At 33.1% G+C, this 20135-nt stretch overlaps 2 protein-coding genes across 2 annotated transcripts in view; one reads left to right on the top strand and one right to left on the bottom strand.

Annotated features, from left to right (window-relative positions):
- Positions 1-1354, top strand: part of LOC133197240 (uncharacterized) — an 85821-nt gene extending 84467 nt beyond the window's left edge. Inside the window, exons 134-136 of the mRNA XM_061333174.1 lie at positions 119-304; positions 577-852; positions 1117-1354. Coding sequence (XP_061189158.1) covers positions 119-304; positions 577-852; positions 1117-1314 — 660 coding nt within the window. The 3' untranslated portion in view covers positions 1315-1354. The remainder of the gene's footprint in view (positions 1-118; positions 305-576; positions 853-1116) is intronic.
- Positions 1355-5769: 4415 nt separating this feature from the next.
- LOC133196172 (hemagglutinin/amebocyte aggregation factor-like) lies at positions 5770-11793 on the bottom strand. The gene is made up of 8 exons (XM_061332102.1): positions 11781-11793; positions 11361-11549; positions 11107-11238; positions 9991-10114; positions 9845-9895; positions 7525-7547; positions 7056-7247; positions 5770-5915 (listed from the first exon to the last, which is right to left on the bottom strand). Exons 1-8 carry the CDS (start codon positions 11791-11793, stop codon positions 5770-5772), a joined length of 870 nt encoding a protein of 289 aa, XP_061188086.1.
- Positions 11794-20135: the final 8342 nt, after the last annotated feature.

Here is a 20135-nt window from a genome sequence, read left to right as displayed (position 1 = left end):
TTTGTAGCAGTCAGGATTTACTTTTCATCAAGAAAAACTATTCACAAATGTTCAGCTGAGTAGTTAGAGGGCTGTGAATTCAGTTCCTAGTAAAACAATTGTAAACCCTTTTTTCTAGGCACTACGAGTTGTGTGTCAGGACATGTTCTTCTCTCGTGCCCACAACAACCCTACACCACAGACCCGCCTTGGTCTGGAGCAGGCCCTGGGAACAGTGAAGAAGCAGGAAGATAAGATGGCTGTAGTGGGTGATCTTGTTGACCTGAGGGTGGATGGACCCACCAGGATAGATTTCTCAGAGCAGGTAAGAGAAAAAAAGGAAGGTGATCTTTGTTCATAAAAGTTATGGATATTTACATTTTAAACAAAAAAAGTGATTATCAGAACTAAAGTCAAACAACATATAATCAATCAATCAGAACTGAATAGAAGAGAGCTAATATTATGTCCAAAAATACAATATCTTATTAAAATTAATTACTAGAGGTATATATTTACTGACCTGTAATATTTGAAGCACAATTATGATTTGTTTGAATCCTGAGCTCAACGTGTATATTCTTTTCAAATAAATAGAGTATGTCTCAGAGACTGTGCGGATGTGAATCTCTAGCCAGTAATGCACGACTACGACAATTCCTCGCCTCTAAAGGAGGTTTCCTAGCAACCAGTGATTTCGTCAGCAGCAGAATGTCTGAGCTAAAAGGTGGTAAGAGTCCTCCAGTGACACCTAGACGCAGTCCACGAAAACCAGTAGCAGTCCCATCTATGAGGTCCCCTCCTGACGTGAGGGATACTCAGCTGATGGATCTGGAGGCCAAGAATGACCAACTCAATGCTGATCTTGCACAGGTAGAGGAATAGGACCATATACTTGGACTGGCTATACATAGATTTAAATGACTTCCTCTGTTATGGTTTATTGATAAATAACTAAATGTTTTTGGTTTTTGAACATTGTGCATATTGTAATTTGCATATTTATACAAAATATGAATATCTATACTTCACAGTATCTTTCTATAATCTTTTTTCAATGACATAGTGTGTTTCATCTATTCTTCACCTTTTTAGAAAAATGTTTAAACTGATTTGAATTTGAAATTTGTCTTCCAGACTCTGAAGGCAGTTTCAGAACTTGAGGAAGGAATCAGAAATATGGAGCAAAGTTCTCCCAGTGATCATAGATTAACATCAGCTAGGGAACAACTCGAGACTGTGCTGACTCGTAAAAATGATCTACTCAGGAGAATCTCAACAACAGAGGCCGAGATAACGAAAAAGGAAAGAGAACTCAAAACAAAAAAGCGATAGTCAAGTGACTAAGAGATGAAAAAGAAGAGAAACTACATATCAAAATGCCTAGGGCATAAAAATTCCAAATCACAGATACAGCATCACATTTGAATTTTTACTACTTTATGTGAGGAAATTCAATATATTAAGTGTTTTTCTTTATTTAAATTTTTTAAAGACATTGTTAGACAGTTTCACAATAAGATAGTTTTTGTTAATTTATACATGTATCTTTTTATTCAGGTCTGTGATAATTTTTTTGAGCATTCCTTGTATATTTGTTCCTTGCTTTTGACGTTTTGTGCAATTTTTCTTTACATGATTTATTATAATCTATACATTTGTTATAATCTTTTCCTATAAAATTTTGTTTTTTGTGAAGTTTATCCGTCCAAACAATATACAGTGATTTCTTGTAGAAAGCAATGTGTACAAATTTATTCATTCTTGAACCGTCCATTTATTACAAAAATTTTGGGGGACATTTTCTATCAAATTTTTTAATCATTGATTAATCACTACAACAGTAAATAATTAAGGTGATATATTTCAGGTATTTTAAAGTTGGATTATTTTTATTTCTAATACTAGTATTATTAAATATGTGTACAACTGATTTTGTACTCCAATTAAAAAAGATAGCCATTTTTTTATTTAAGTGGTGGTTTTCGAAGTGGAAACAGTAAAAGATTTTTGTTTTTTTTTAAATTGTTATTTTGTAAATTATATCAAATAAATTTTATATAAATAATTTGATTGATATTGTATCTTTATGTATCATAGAAGTTGCAAAAGGAAATCAAGGTTATTCTGTGTCCAGTATTATCCTAAAAGAACTAGAAAATACAAAATGACAGCACTCTCCCAGTATCTGTTACTGATAAAACGCCAGAATTCTTAACAGCAAAATATATAAAATACAATATCATTGATAAATCTGGACAGGAGGTTTTGACACCCTTTTGCCCCCCCCCCCCTTTCCCACCTCATAAAACAAATATCTTCAAACCCCACAAAATCAAGACTTCCGGGTCACTATTAATGAGAATATTTACGAGAGAGAATACTGTGGCATGATTTATGAAACAAAACAACAGAGATTTTACTCAGTAATTTCTGTTAAAATGACAGTAATTATCAACGTTGAGAATCACGTGACGATGTATTATTTACACATCTTTTTCCAATTACTCCTCCTTCCGGATTTCTGCAATGTAAAACATATCAAAAGTATTCAAATTTAACTTTTGGGACAGGAAAAACGCCTATGCATATAAATTAAATTGATTTTAATGTCTACTAACGTGTCCATGCAGTGCTGCATCAAACATACATCGAAGTCAAAGATCCTGTCCCTACAATGAAGATATTTACACTGTCAGTAAAACCCTTGACAGAATATAGATAATAAAGAATTATCCACAATCTTACTCATGTCTATTGTCATGGATACTAATCCACCCTCTCATCACGTGACCGGCTGGTACCGTGTAATCAACATCCCCGTCATAAGTATTGACCCAACCGCTGTAGTAGCAATTGTAGAGACACATTCCTGGAAAAGAAAAAGGAACAAGATGTGTTTGTGAAACACTGATGCCCCCATATTGCAGCTCATGGCGAAGGTTAAAGTTTCTCAAATGCAAGTCAAACTCCCAAGGTCAACTTAAATCAAAATTGTTGGTACACAATGAATGGTCCTGTTGGAAGAAAAACACGTTAAATATGAAAGCCCTAGCACCAACTGTTCAAAAGCTATGGCCAAGGTTAATTTTTTCTTAAAAGTAGGTGAGACTCAAAGGCCAAAGGGTCAAATTGTCGGTACCAAAGTGAAGGTCTTGTCACAAGGAATATATATATGTGAAATATGAAAGCCCTAGAAACAACTGTTTAAAGGTGCGGTCACACGATGCGATTTTTCATTCGATTTTCCATCCGATTTTCCCATTCGATTTGCTTTCGACTAAAATCGTACCGTGTGACCACCGAAGTCGAAAGCAAAATCTGAAAGTCGATTGGAAATCGGATGGCATCCGATTTTCAATCGACTTTTCAATGAGAATCGTGACGTCACAATGATATTTCCCGCAACGCGAAATGAATGGTCGTTATTTTTGTCATCTATAATGAATGAATGTATAAATTCTTAATTGATAAAATATTAGGATACCCAGTAAACGGCAATTATCGGGCACAAATGGCTAATTATTTAAAGCATACAAGTCATAAACTATTATTTCACCATAGTTTGCGAGGACGGAGATTCATGTGTTTATAGAATGCCAATTTACGATTTTTTTTTTTTGAATATCATATATTTACCTTGATTCAAATCATCGCATTTATCTAAAAAAAAAAAAAAAGAAGAAGAAGAAGAAGTTTTAGCTATTACTTTAAAAACCAGTATGAATGTTTATAAATCTAATCAAATCTTTCATGTGCTTATGTTGCTGTAAATTAAGATCTTTGGTACACGTACAGCATATCAGTACTTCAGCATGTTAGGGGTTCACGGCGAGTTACTTTTGACTTGACGCCGCGTAAACACCCCAGTCCTATCAATAATATGAACAAGTAGTTTTAAGTATTAGCAATGATTCTAATTATAAGCGTTCGTCAAGAGATTCAACTTATTTCATGTATATATATGTAAACGTGTAGAATAATTTAAAATGGTTGATTTTAATTGTCTAGAAGAACTCGAATAAAAGTAATAAATGAAGTGGTCAACTAGATTAGTTTTCTAATTTTTACTCCTACATGCAAGTAAGAGCCTATGTTAACGTCCCTACTCTCCTTATATATGGAACTACTAACGAAACAAAAGACTGAAAAAACTATTTATGTTTATAAGGAGATATTGCGTTGCTGTCTTTTCTCCTTGAATTATTTTCCTTATTTCTTTTCACTTCGACGTGATGTAGCATTGTACATGTACCTCTAACTACTGTATATATGTTTGTATGTTATTAATTTTGTAACTCATATACCAATACTTTGGTTTGAGTGAATAAATTGCACATGGACTTTAAAAAAGGGGGAGTCTGACCCCCCCCCCCCCCCAAATAGATTCAACATTTAATTTTTTAAAAAATTAATAATTACTTTACATATCATCAGGGGAGTTTGTAAGTATAATATATATTTAATTTATTATTATTATTATTATTATTGAGGAAGTAACATTCTTTACTTACCTACCAAAAGTTACCTTTGTTAAAATTTTAACTTAATCATTGGAGCGTCTGATGAATTTCATTTACTGTGTACCCAGTCACGCATTTTGAATATACACAGAGTAATCAATGGGCTGTAAATATTTTACCTACAGTAATTTGTGAAAATAAAATTCGATATTTCAAATGTTTTCAATAATATTGTTTCGTCAACTGCTGGTCAACGGAAAAAATTTAACTTCGCGACGTAGCTATTTTACCTTTCTTGTAAGCGAAAGTCTAGTGCAGGTTCTTTTTTAAAATCTTTTTATGCCGAAAAAAAAATACATGTGTTTTCCTTTATTAGTCAGTTTTAAAAACCCTGGAAAACATCAGATACTTCAGACAAGTTCTTTACACAGCTATTACATGCGGTATCTTTTCTTATTTAGTAAAGTGATCACAGACATAACATGTAGATTACGTCAACATCAACGTCAAAATGGGGCAAATGACGTAATATTAAACTGAATGAAGGAAAAAAATATTTTCATAATGATGCTTTTTTAGGTTTATTAATCAGAACTACTTCAAACTGAAAAAAACAAGTACCTGTTCATTTCTTGTCAAAATCGTTTATAAATCGAATGTAAAATCGTATCGTGTGACCACCCCACCAATCGACTCCAATCGACTTACCTGAGCAAGTCGAATGGAAATCGAATGAAAAATCGCATCGTGTGACCGCACCTTAAGAGTTGTGGCCAAAGTTAAAATTTTCAAAAGTAGGTCAAAGGTCAAGGTAAAAAATGTTAGTACCCAAAAGAAGGTCTTGTCACAAGGTATAAACATGTGAAATATGAAAGCCTTAGTAACAACCGTCCAAAATTTATGGCCAAGGTTAAAGTTTTTGTAAAGTGGATCAAACTCAAAGGTCAAGCCCAAGAGGTCAAAATATTTGTACCAAGGAAAGGTCTTATAACAAGGAATACACATGTGAAATATGAAAGCCCTAGCATCAACCTTTCAATAGTTATGGCCAAGGTTAAAGTGTGGTAAAATTATGCAAAAAAAGGTCAAACTCCAAGGTCAAGAGGTCAAATATGTTTAAAGTATGAGAGCTATAACTTCAACAAATTAAAAGTTATGGGCAAGGTTAAAGTTTTTGCGGACAAACAACAGACAAACAGAAGGACGGACAGGGCAAAAACTATATGCCCCCGAATCTTCGATTACGGGGGCATAATAAAATGTTTTAATATAATTTTAATATGTAAGATTCAAGAAACTTCAATCAAGAAACATTGAACACTTTCTTTTAGTAATAAGAACCTGGTTTTTCGCAGCAGTAAAAACGAAAGCGCCGATCTTCAGCCCCATTGTCATGGACACTAGAGATGCCGTCTAGAACACCGCCATTTGGGCACTGGAATGCTACTGGTTGGTCAAAGTTATTGACATATTCTACGAAGAAAGAATTGTGCACAAATACATCAACCTGCAAAATTTCTCGAAAAACTGCGACACTTGATTTTGCTCAATTTTCAGGAATAAAGATTCAAAGTATGTATTCCTGGTATCAATTTAGTATTTCATACAAATACTCTATTTATATATTATATGCACTTTATTTTCTATTGAATGGTTTGAAACATGAAATAATATACATTTTCTCAGTATTTTTTAAATATCTTAACTCGGGGGTTGCTAAATTAAGCACTTTCGAATGAATGAATGAATACTGTGAACTCACTAAGTGTTGTATTTTTAATAGGGTTAAATGTTCGTTGTTTTCGTGGGATGAAAAGACCCACGGAGTATTTTGAATTTTTATTCCACAAATTCATACCAAAGTTTTTTTGTTTTACGGGCGGGGGGGGGGGGGGGATCTGTTTACAAACAAAAAAAAAACAAAAAGTGTCATTTTACTACCAATTTCAAATGAGATTACAAATAAAAAATGTTAATATCAATCTTATGAGTTGAATTTTACAGTTGTAAAAAAAGAGCAATTAACTTTTTGACACCAGTTTTAAAATTATTAATTGATTAATAATGAACTCTTCTTTGCATTCAATTAAGTTTTAATGGCCAAAATTACTACATATGTATTAATATTGAGTTAAATGGGTGTTAAATACGCGGGAATCAAGAGTTAGCATGCGTAGTTCTTTGCAGGGTTATTACAAATACTGAAGCAAATAAAATATGACTTTGGACCCCCTCCCCTAGAAATCGTGGACCCTACAACCACCACCACGAAATAAGTTTTTTTTACGACTTAGAAAGGGATTTTATTTTTTTCTTTTTTGGTCTTTTTTTGGGGTGTTGGGGGTTGGGGGTTGGTCTTTGTTTTGTTTTTTTTGTTTTGTTTTGTTCGTTTGTTTGTTTGTGTTTTTTGTTTTATTTTGTTTTGTTTTGTTTTGTTTTGTTTTTTTTTTTTTTGCTTGTCAAGAAATTTCCGGGTTGGAATTTTTTTTGGACTTGGATGGGCCCCATGGAAAAAAAATCCTGGATCAACGCCTGAATTTTAATGAAATTGTTTTATTTTTATCTTTTCAAGACAACTTCAAAATATGTTGGTATGATGACCTTAATTATTACCTGACCAGAAACAACTCTCAGAAGCAGTTGTGTACTTGCTACAATGGAAATCGAACACACGATCTTCAGCTCCGTTGTCATGGTGACTGACGACACGGTTGATGGACTCGTGCTGAGGACACTTGAAGGTGAAAGGTCGATCGTAATCGTTCACCCAGGAATATACCCCTAGGAACAGGTTCAAACTCAGAACTGTTTTGAAAGATTAGATGATATAAAAGACATGTAATTCAAATTCAAAAAAAGGGAGTTCAAATCATAAGAAAGGGGTACATGTTCAAAAATATTAATATGAATTGAATTACTCTAATCATAACTATAAATACGTGTATGAATGCATACGAATCAGGTTAAGTCTAAAATCACCTGCACACGTCCTCATACTGCACTCCTGATATAACAGGATAATGAACATAAATATATCTTACAGATAAGGGGGCACTGCTCACACACACAGATAATGACAAACCCTGTGTAATCTTTCTAGGCACCCTGTCCAAGGCCAATCAGCTTAATTAAGGAGTTTCACTGCGTGTAACTTCAATGAATTAATTATTATCGGGAGTACTCATTTGTCAATAAAAAAGGGAGGGGGGCTAAAATTCTCCGCCAGTCCCTTGTATTACATGTAATATATAGTCTGATAAAATTCTTCATTTTGTACTTCAGATCTTTGTAAATTATAACTACATGCAAGTTCCATGTTCTCGTTTCTATATTTTTTTTTTTATAAAGGTCAAGTTAATTGTTACCGTTGCTCAGTAAGATGCACACTGACCCCCGATTTTCTTTGCGATTTTGAGTCATGCTATATGAGTACTTATCTAAAATATACTTCTCAAAGAACCCTTGATATAACTTCAATTCATGTAATATCACTCGTGACATACCTGAATTTTTCTGGCCTAATAAAATAAAGTGGATGTCCCACAGGCACTTGTTTCGTATACAGGACACCCCTTACTTATTTTTACCAGGGGGTGCCCCGTATACGAAACAAGTGCCTGCATGTGGGATGTCCGTGTGGAGAGTTACATTTATACGCTACTTTGTATTAATTTACATTCTAAGCTACTAAACTAAATTGTTACAATATCTTCTATTATATGATTGAATAATTCCTAGCTCTCTGATTGGTTGAGATCCAAGATTCTAGAAATCAAAGTTATGTTCGCCTGCACGAGACCTGCATCTAAATATTTTTAATTCATTGGGATCTTTGGTCAACGTCTAAAAACTTCATAGCCTTTATATGTATCTATGAGGTGTCATTTTGATATTTACTCCTATTAAGTGATATCACCAATTCGAATAAGTGATATCACCGATTCGAATAAGTGATATCACCTATTTGATTTGCATAGGTGATATCACCTATTCAAATTGGTGATATCACTATTTTTAATTTGAGTTGGTTATATCACTTACTTTTCAAATGAGTGATATCACCAATTCGAATAGGCGATATCATCAATTCGAATAGGTGATATCACTGTTCGTTTTGAATAGGTGATTTCACCTTTTCAAACTAGTATGAAATAACAACTGCTACTAAGGTTATACATGTACAGCATTCATTTACTCTATACAGGAATGTAAATATTTTAGTCTCTTTGTACATAAATAATAGAAACAGAAAGAAATATAAATAAGTTTCAATAAAGAGATCAAAACTGACTGCAAGTAAAAAATATATATAACTCTACAGAGATCGATAACATTTGGTGTTTTAAATTGTCTTAGACTACAACAGAGGGAGAAATGGCAGCCCGAATTTGCTTAGCGTTATTCGAAATCTAGTTTTTTATTTGTAAAATCGGGTTGCTCTTTAAATCTTTTTTGTGTACACACAAGAACAGTGCCTCTTCCCTACTTTGTACCAAAACGAGATCTTACAGCGAATCTTCTGTTTATGTGATCAATCAATGTCGAAATAATAGAATGTGTGGCTCAAATTAAGTTCAACAAATCCAGAGAATCTTTTTATAATCTTTTTTAAAAAATTGTTTAAGCGTCAAGAAAGTAAAAATTGCTCTTCGAAAGCCTTTTTAAATTTCATCCTTTACTTTGCATTGAAGCTAGATTGTTTTGAAAAGGGACATATCATCATTAAACGTTGTAAGAAATGCAAAAATTTGATATCACTCACTCGAATAAGTGATATCACCAATTCAAAATTAATAGGTGATATCACCAATTAGAATTGGTGATATCAACTATTTAAATAGGTAATATCACATATTCAATTTTAACAGGTGTTATGACCTATTCGAAATGTGATATCACCTATTCAAGTAGGTGATATCACCTACTCAAATAGGTGATATCACCTTTTCGAATAGGTGATGTCACTTTTTCGAATAGGTGATATCACTATATGGCAATAAATACCAAAAAGCCGCCTCATATGTATCGTAGAAAAGATTTGCGACTAATATAATTTGCTATGTGTCCATGAAGTTCGTTCTCAGACAAACTTCTGTCTTGTAATTTTATTATATGACACCTCTAGTGACTCTTTTGGTGCCGATTGTGTTCTTAGTAATTTACCACACCAGAAATCAAAATACACAGAAATAAATAAATACAAGATTTTATTCAAGCGTTTGATGACCCTAACACATCAGAGAGTACGTCGCTGTATTATTCACACGTCACCTTCCAATGACTGGCCCTGCAGGATTTCCCCTTTAAAAAAAGAAGTTTTTTTTCCTCATATTTTTGTCTTGAAATCTGAAGGGGAAAATCATGTTTATGGGACTTTTTTTCTCAAAAAGATTCGAACTTACACATCCTCACACTCTTGCATTAAACAGACATCAAAGTCAAAAATCCTGTCCCTAAAAAATAAATACGAGAAAATTACATTATTGATGGAACTTATTGTAAATGGAAAGGAAAAACAATGAAAAAAAAATCATTAAAAGTAACATACTCGCTACCGTTGTCGTGGATACTTGTCCAGCCTCGCATTACGTAACCGGCCGGCGTGGTATAATTCAAGTTTCCATCGTAACTGTTGACCCAGCCACTGTACATACAATTGTAAAGACACATTCCTAGAAAAAAGTCAGACTCGTACATGTATATGTATGTTCAGACTTATTTTTATGGAGCGCCAAATTAACATAATTTATATACTTGAAGATATCTTTAATTTTTTGAATTTAGTTGGCGCGCGCAATAATTCAATTAGATATCACTTCAAATAATTAATGTCTTCAAATAATTGACATTTGTCTTCAATTCTGAATAACTAATACTACGCGCATTGATTCATTTTTTTTTATTTCAATAGTCAATTTGCTGAATTGCTGTGTATATCAATTGAATTAATCAATTCAATTAATGAGAGCAATTATTGATTAGATGATCAGATTAATTAAATTATTGCTCTCTCCTCAAGTCAATGGATGCGCGAAATATTTGAATTTTTGCTCTCTTCAATTGAATTAATGATATCGTTAATTCAATTAACACTCGCAACGATTCTTTTAAAGAAAGCTGCTTTTTAATTATTGACATCTTTAATCAGACATATCCATAATTTGAATATAATTTAATTGTTACTATCTTTTAATTAAAAAAATTGATGTGCACATAAATTCCTCTATCAAAATCGTTGTAAAATAACGAAAGATATGTTCATTCAATTAAATTAAAGTGATCAACAAATTCATTTATACCGAGGTCTAAATTTATTTATCTGAGCAATAATTCCTCCACATTCTATAGCTAAACAATTGAATTGATGCGTGCATCAACTGAAGCAATGAGAGCAATAATTGGTTTGATGCACGTATGAAATCAATTATTGTTTTCATCAAATGAATTGATAGGCGCATCAATACAATAATATTGAATTGATGCGCACATAAAATCAAATACTGCTCTCATTTAATCTAATTGATGCGCACATTGCAAGAACAGATTTAATTATGCAATTATATACTAGTAATTATAAAGGAATTAATGATATCTTCACTTCAATTGAATGCTTATCTGATAATTTAGCGCTCCATATATTTTACACTTCTAAATATTGAAGAACCTGGTTTTTCGCAGCAGTAGAATCGGAAGCGTCTGTCCTCTCTGTGGTTGTCATGGTAACTACTGACGCCGTCTAGTACGCCCCCACGTGGACACTGGAAAGCCACGGGTTGGTCAAAGTCGTTCACATACTCTAGAGATAAAATACTGGGCGTTAATATTGTACCAGATATCAAGATATGTATAATACACTTCAAAATCTTCACTGCCTATATTTTTTGTAACATAAAGATAATTTGCACGCATACTTTGTACCTGACCAAAAGCACTTCTCGGAATCTTTTGTATAAGTGGTGCACTGAAAATCGAACACTCTGTCCTCTCTTCTGTTGTCATGGTGACTCACAACTTGATAAATGGACTGGTGTTGCGGGCACGTGAAATTGAATGGTTGGTCATAATCATTCACCCATGTATACACGCCCACCACTAGGCACAAAAGAACTGAGGAAAGATTTTATTCATGATCGGTTTGGTTTTAGTTTTTTTTTCACTGTAGTTTATCGTTACTTTGATGAAACGTATAAGTAACGCCGGGTGATAAAGTTTACCTCATACTTTTATGATAGAAGTTTGTTGCAATAAACAAGAAATATCACTTAATATTTGGTCTTTGATTGAAATTATACGTGGTCAACATTACTTCAATTTCATTCATTTAACGTATTGTCAAACGATCATACCACATCTTCCACTTCAATGTTTTGCTGAATACATTTTTAGTCAAATGATTAAAACTTTTTATTTTCTTTGGTTTAAGTTATATGTCTTCAACATTTTTCTAAAAATAAAGTTGTTTTACTTTTGCTTTTAATTTGTCTAAAAAAATTTCTAAAAGAAAAGTAACGTCATTGAAACTTATCATCGTCGCATTTTTCTCCTCTTCTGTTACACAAGCAAAACAATAGGCTATGCTTTCCGTGGAATTTTTTCAATGCCACTAAACACAAAAACATCCCAAAATCTTTCAAAAGTCCATTTCATCACTACATCATTTCTATCACAATTTCCTAAGAAAAATTCAGTAATTCACACACAGTGTTTTCGGATGGTTTCCCCGATATTTTAGCATCCCGATCGAGTGTCATTAACTCCAGAAATGTTCTTATTATGCCTTAATGAACTGTTCTTTCCTGGGACTTCATATTGTTTTAGATGATTTTCAAGTAACTGATTTATTAGGGGTTCAATGGATTATTCATTTACAAGATGAATCACTTCATTTAAGCTTGGCTTTAGGTTGACTTATAGTTTAAGAATGCTTAAATATGACTTTGAGAAGATCATTAGTTTAATCGTACTTTGAGCACCTATAAGTCACCTTAAAGCCAAGCTTAAAGGAAATGATTCATCTTCATCTTGTGCCCTCAGATTTACACATCACTGAGCAAGGACTCACAATAACGGTGAGTTGGTTTTGCTTTCTCACATTTCTACTCTGAATTTTCTGGATTATAGTTTTAATATTTTTCATTAATACACAACAAAATTTCTACTTTTCTTACTTAAGGATTAAATTCACTTTGTGAAAGTGCAAGGATGTGTACCGAAATTCGTAGTTTCAATAATTTCCAGATAAAAGAAGTTTCTGAACACGCTTTTATTATATTTTCGTGTGAAATGCTATAGCAACATGTAAGTCATGATATTATACAGAAAATTTGAGAAAATATTTACTTCAAATCTGTGTCCAAGCCCCTTTAAGCACCTATAATCCATCTTTAAGCCACCTTTAAACTACCTTTTAGGCTTTAAGGAGTTAGAGATGGGTTAACAGTAGCTTAATGATGGTATATACTCACACTGATTCTCGAACAGGTTTTTATAAAAGACACGTTTTCCCTAGCGTTATTTATACGTTCCACCAAACTAATGATGGACCACGGTGATTTTCCTCTCTTTTGCTAAAGCCAGGGATATTAATTTGGGTCCATGTATCTATCTGTCCGTCATTCTGTCTGTCTGTAACACTTAAGCCTGAGGAGGGTAGCATTAAAAGTTCTTTAGCGTTTGCAATAAGATTTTATATTATAACTCCTCTTGACTTAGGAAAGACCTTTATCTATTTAGAGGTGAAAAGGTCAAAGGCCAAGGTGAGAAAATCATATACATGTACATGTATTGGAAAAAATTATTTCGAGATGATTACTTTAGTCTAGATGATGACTCTAATTTAAGAAAGACTCCAGTTAGAGTGAAAGGTCAAGGTTACAAATTCATATACATGTATAGTATGAAATAGTTTCTGGATGATAAGTCAATAAATCAGTTATTCTTTGTAACAAACTCTTATACCATAAGTTCCTATGACTTAAAAAAAAGACCCCTATTGTTTTTTAGGTCAAAAGGTCAAAGCCCAAGGTAAGAAATTGAATTAACTTATTTCCAGATCGATGGTAACGTTAGTTCTCTGGAAGCTTTTGCAATGACACTTAAGATCAGGATTTTTTCTAACTTAAAAAAAATTCTTACTTATTTTAAGGTAAAAAGGTGAAAGGTCAAGGTCACTTATTCATATGGTATGAAATCGTTTTCATATTCATTTCAATACTGTCCATAGCTAAAAAAAAAAGACCTCGCTTGATTTTGAGTAAAAGATAATGGTCACAAACTTATTAGGCTTTTCATCAACTTATTTTGTCAAAAACAAATAAAAATGAATCATCAGAAATTCCCCGGATTACCTTGTTAAGTTTATCGTTTTTTAAATAGACACATACATAGATTCATGTGGAGAGATTGAAAAAGTATAGTCTTTTTGGATGAACATAAAACTTTTAACAAAATGACGAAATATTGATTACCTGCGATTTGCTGCATATTATTTCCATAAGGTGACAGTTCAAATATAAACTGATAAGCTATCTGTAACTGTGTATATAAGATCAAATCTCCTCGAACATTTCAACTAAAGTAATACAAATCACACTACATTGTTCAGCATTTCCTTGGTGATAAGTGACTCTGTTTAATAAGTTGTATGATTTTCTATTTCCAGATAACCGCTCATCCAATGAAAGTAATGAGGCCATTGACCACTACACTAGTACATGTACGTATTTCAAAAACAACTCTCAATTTCTTCCATCTGTTTTTTAATCAAATAAGCTTTATAATTATAATTCACGTAACAAAAACAAAACAAACAAACAAACAAAAACGAACAAAAACGATTCCAGCAAATTGATGCAATTTCCAAATATATTTTAATAAATAACTTTTCTTTTTCTGGAGATTAAAATAGTCTAAAATTAAACGTTAAATTATCTACAAGACAAATAATATTAATTGATTTAAAAAGGCACTTTACAAGATTTTCGTATTTAGCACGCTTAGTTGCATAAACAATTATCACTTTGTGTTTCCTAAACAGATGCCACAATAAAAATAATGCTGTGCCAAAAAAAAATCACCTTTGCATCTTGAAGAACCGCTTCATCAAATTATGCTTTTTATGCCCCCCCCCCCTTATAAAATGGCCAGGGGCATATAGCGTTACTCTGTTTCGTCATTCCATCATTCCGTCATCTTTGACTTTCCGTTCATTATCTCGACAACAAATTTGACATATGATATGGATAGGTCATAGGAATACGAAGGTCAAGTTCGAATTGGGTAATGGTCCGATGATTTTTGACAGAAATATCCATCTTGAACTTAGAAAAAAAAAATTCATTTTCCCCTCTCTAAATTTTGTTAGGATGTATGTATAAGGTTGAAATTGCTTATTTAGGTATTTTACCAGAAAATACAGGTCAAATTTGAATTTGGTCGTGGTCCAATGATTTTGACAGAGATATCCCCCTTGAACTTAGAAAAAAGATAAGAAATTTTCAGTTTCCGCTCTCTTACTTCTGAAGGGTTGTATGTCTAAGGTTGGAATTGCATATGCAGGTATTTTACCAGAAAATACAGATCAAGTTTGAATTTGGCCGTGATCCGATGATTTTTGACAGAGTTATCCCCCTTGAACTTAAAAAAAAAAATAAGAAATTTTCAGTTTCCGCTCTCTTACTTTTGTAGGGATCTATGTCAAAGGTTGGAATTGCATATGCAGGTATTTTACCAGAAAATACAGGACAAGATTGAATTTGGTCGTGGTCCGATGCTTTTTTACAGAGTTATCCACCTTTGAACTTGGAAAAGATTTTAAAATTCACAATGTTTAATCATTATCTCGGCTACAAATGTGCAGTTTACAATTTGCAGTCTCTGTTTATTATCTTAGTTATAAATGCACATTTTGTGCATAAATGTGAGTTTAGATCAACGTGCATTTTGTCCCAGACATGGTGAAGAAGACTTCCTATCCAGGAATGGAGCATCCGTGGCGTTACGACAGTCTAGTCTTAAAAATTGAAATTGCAATCTGTAATGACTACCAAAGGACTCCGTCGTCCAAATTCTGATGTCATAAGCTCGAATCTTTGAGATTGCAATCGATGGGGTGTTGTGGATAGAACCAGAAAACTGCTAATTTGATAGTTTAAATTTTGTTTTGCTTGAAACTTTGCCTTTGAAGTTTAAGTTTCATATATTTTCCCATGAACCAAGCTACATGTATTTCATTTGTATGACCTAAAATCACAACCAGAAACAGCTATTTGTTAATTTTGTACTGGAAAAAAAATCGAACACTGTTCTAGTAGGCTTCTTACCATTGTTCCGTCAAATGTTTCTTTGCAAACAGATTGTTGGTTCTGTAAGGTTACCGATGCCTGTTCCTGTCAGCATGACATTCTTCTCTGTAGGTATTCGGTATTCCAAAGACCAATCTGTTTGACCAACCAAACCCTTACTGTATTAACAGTGACCATACTTGTGAAAATAATCAGAATTAACTTGCATCGAAATTGCAGCATGGATAATTCTATGTATGAAGAAGTTTTTGCATTCGTTTCATTTTCGTCCTTCTCTTCGATGTAATATTGGAAAAGATTTGAATTACAAAAATTATCTTAATTTCAGTGGGAAAACAATATAATAATGAATATAATTTTTAAAACAGAGTGAAATATGTTTAATTGATTTTTAACGATGGAAATATAGCAGAACTTTGTTCTGAATAAATTTCAAATTCTTAACCTTTTTATTTAACTTTCTTATTCTGTTGTTATATTGTCATGATATTGTTTTCGTTGGATTTTTTTGTATATATTTCTTTAAAAATAAAATACCATCGAGATTCTGAAGCTGAGTACAGTTACTTACAGTTAGTCAGCGAATTGAATAAAAATCAAGTACACGTATATTTCGTTCTGTGTGTTCGCCATAGGGCCCTCCTATTTCTGCTGTTATATACATGTAATGAGGAATCAAATATAAGTGCTTTGAAAATATTCTTAACAGAAGGCAAACATAAACAATTATTTAGGAGTTGTACATTGTATTTGGTTGTCTAAAAGTTTTGTCCCGTTTAGGTTTAATAATTGGTCAACGTGATATAATAAAATTTGTCACTCCTTTTCAAACATGTTCCTGCTGCAATTCCATGCATCCTCTTATCAAGAGTTGTTTATCCATTAAGTCCCTTCTTCAATTTCCAATTTTGGCATTCATATTTACAATATTGTAATCAAATTATAATAGCGTTAATCCATGTCTCGATTTAGAAGTGAAAAGTTTTAAAGCTTAAAAAAAGGAAATATATATCCTTACGTAAACCCCTGTGATCTATGATACATTTTTTTCCAGCATTCAAAAAATTTGGTGAGATAGGACAGGGAATCAACGCTATTCTATCGCTCCGTCCTTGATCCGGTGTAAAGACGAATAATAACCCCCGTAGAATAATGACCGGGGGGTCATCGAAAAATGACTCCCTAGCCGTAGAAAAATATAATTTTTTGTAGAAAAAGAGCCCCAGGGGTCAGTTTTTTATATGTGCAACCTATAAGAAATTGACCCCCGTTGAAAAATGACCCCCATCGGAACAGATTAATACGAAGTTCAAAAGAGATGATTCATGCCAAGGATTCTCTTGCGTTTTTTCTGATTACATGTAATACTAGAGGAACACGCAATTAAATTTTGTTTAAAATCATTGCATATGTTTCTTTCTATTAGACCTATTGTGTTAGCCCAAAACTAAAATTGCAAAATAGAAACGTCACATTGTCTATTGGTAAAAGTAAAGTCAGGACGATATATTGTTATCGCCAGACCTATTATTTTGTCTGAACATTTTTTCGGACATGACTTTGATAAACGTAATGAAACGTTTCAGAATTGACGATCATCAACAGTTACTCTAGATGTTCATAAAACTGACCACCGTTGTCATGGGGAAAAAATTGTCAACTAATATTTTCATGGTTGGCTTCTTAAATCTTTGTGAAACTTCACAAATGTTTACATTTACATGTAAGAGTTTTAAAACTGTTTCCATTGTCGTGGAAACGATTGGCCAAACTTTTTCTCACAACGAACGAGTGAATTAACGCGCAGAGGTACAAAACTTTCGTAAGGTTACAGGATCATTGTGTATTTCTATTGTATAAGGCGCAGCATTGGTATTTATTGCCATTAAGTATTATTATACTTCTGTAAGAATGTCCTATATAAAGTTAAGAAGGTAAAATAACTATTTTTCTATAGTCTGAAAATTTCAAGTCTAAAAAAGCCATACCCCGGGGTATAGTTTGTGCTATCCACCCCTCGGAAAACTTTCATTCAATTTTTGCCGCCAGTTTTGATTTCCTGCGATAAATCTAAAGACTGATGATGTTATTATGACTTCAAAAGCATTGTGACGTCATCAGGATTTCAGCTTATTCTTGCAGTGTTATCTTACTCCAAATACTTCCTCAAAACTTTTATAATTATTCTTTTGAACTTTTCATGTCTTGCCTATGACACTTTAGTATCAGGTAATCCAACCCTCAGAAATTATATTTTACATCAGTATAATAAAACGCTTATCCGCTGGCTTTGAGTGGGATAGCTCTTTCATCAAACCCTTGACAGGAACTATTCCCCTCGGGCAAGCCCTCGGGGAATAGTCCCTGTCGCGGGTTTGATAAAAGAGCTATCCCACTCACAGCCAGTGGATAAGTGTATAATATCACCTATTCGAATAAGTGATATCACCTGTTTGAAAAGGTGATATCACTCATTCAAATGGAATAGGTGATATCATCTATTCGAATAGGTTATATCACTTATTCGAATAAGTGATATCACTTTTTGAATTGGTGATATCACCTATTGGAAATGCATAGGTGATATCACCTATTGGAATAATGAAATATATGGAGATAACGAACAGTATTCAAGCTCAAAAGTCCATTAAACAATACAAAATAGGAGCAGAGCAAACACGGACCTCCAAACATCAGAGGTGGGATCAGGTGCCATGGAGGAGTGAGCATCCCCTGCCGACCGGTCACACCCGCCGTGTGCTCCTTGTCATGATCGGGAAATAACGGAAAAATCCGTCGACAATTCACTGTGTAAATAATGGCCTAACAATTAGTATGAAAAACGTCAGTCAGCATTTGACTCAATGATAAATTGTATTTGCTGACAAGGTCATTGTATCGACCATAGAACTTACGAAATGATGACTTTAAACGAGACAGCTGATATTCTTGTTTCATCAACTTGTTTGTCAATAATTTACCTCGTTTAAGAAATTGTTCATACGTAGAGCATGCTCTTGCGTATCGAATCAACTGAGAGATATATACCCCGTATGCAGGTGATGAAGGTATATTGCTGCATAAGTAAGGGAAGTTGACGATTGAAAAGTTAAAGTCATCACGTTTATCATAAAGCTTGGTTGTTAGATTACCATTAACGTCTTTTTCAAGTAAAATATCCAAATATGAAACAGATGTGTCGGACTCTGTGGTATCTGTTATCTCAAGCTCACCAGGATATATCGTATCGACATAAGAATGAAAATAGCCATTGTTAATTGACAATACATCGTCGATATATCTAAATGTCGAGTTGAAGGCCACAGCAAGTGTTTTCTTCTTTTCACGTACAAGATTTTGGACAAATTCTGCTTCATATGAATACAAAAAAAGGTCTGCTAATAACGGGGCGCAATTGGTACCCATGGGAATTCCAACAGATTGTTGGAAGACCTGGTCTCCAAAAACCACATAGATATTGTCAATCAGAAACTCAAGCATCTTTTTAATGTCAACTTCAGAGTACTTGTGTGTACAATCAGAGTGTTTTTTAACAAAATAATTTTGCAAATGACCAATGACAAGGTAAGTATATTTACGAGTTCCATTTTTATTGAAAAAGCAGCTGTCAATTATATCAATAAGCCTGGACTTTAATTTATTGGGGAATGGTTGTGTATAAAGTAGAAAAGTCATAAGTTTTTAAGCTGTTGATTTTGGTAAAATCTTGCGATTTCAAAGTTTCCAAAAGTTCCTTGGAATTTTTAAGTATCCACATCTGATTTACACCACTTCTTGAATATATTGTTGCACAGTACTCTTAGAGTTTCTCCTTCACCACTGTTAATATCTTAGTGAGGAGTAAAGAAAGAGGCTTGGTTGAACATTTACTGGAACCCGCTATGTATCTTTGTTTGTAAGGATTTTTATGAAGTTTCGGAATCCAATATAAATATGGTAATTCAAATTCATTTTGGTTGTTTGGAATATTAAAAATATTCAAAACTGACGTATGATTTTGAAGAATTTCTTCCTTAGAAAGGGAATAAGTGATATCATCTTTTTGAGTTGAATAGGTGATCTCACCCATTCGAATTGGTGATATCACCTTTTTGTTTTGAATTGGTTATATCACGAATTTGAATTAATTATATATATATGAAGTATTTGCGTTTTTTATAACATTAAAAATGAATGCGAAAAACAAGACAATCTAGCTTCAATGCAAAGTAAAGAATGAACAATCAAAACGGCTTCAAAGAGCAGTTTTATTTCCTTAGCAGTGATTCAAAATTGATGAAATTGATTTCATTGCTCTTGCACAAACTTTTACGAAAAGATAAGTTTCTATGGACTTACTGCACTTAATTTGAGACATACCCTCTAGTAT

This window comes from Saccostrea echinata, unplaced genomic scaffold, assembly GCF_033153115.1.
Source record: "Saccostrea echinata isolate AGI-Se365-2 ecotype Australia unplaced genomic scaffold, CSIRO_AGI_Sech_v1 ptg000030l, whole genome shotgun sequence".
In the NCBI taxonomy this organism is placed as follows: domain Eukaryota; kingdom Metazoa; phylum Mollusca; class Bivalvia; order Ostreida; family Ostreidae; genus Saccostrea; species Saccostrea echinata.
This window is presented reverse-complemented; position numbering and strand designations above follow the sequence as displayed.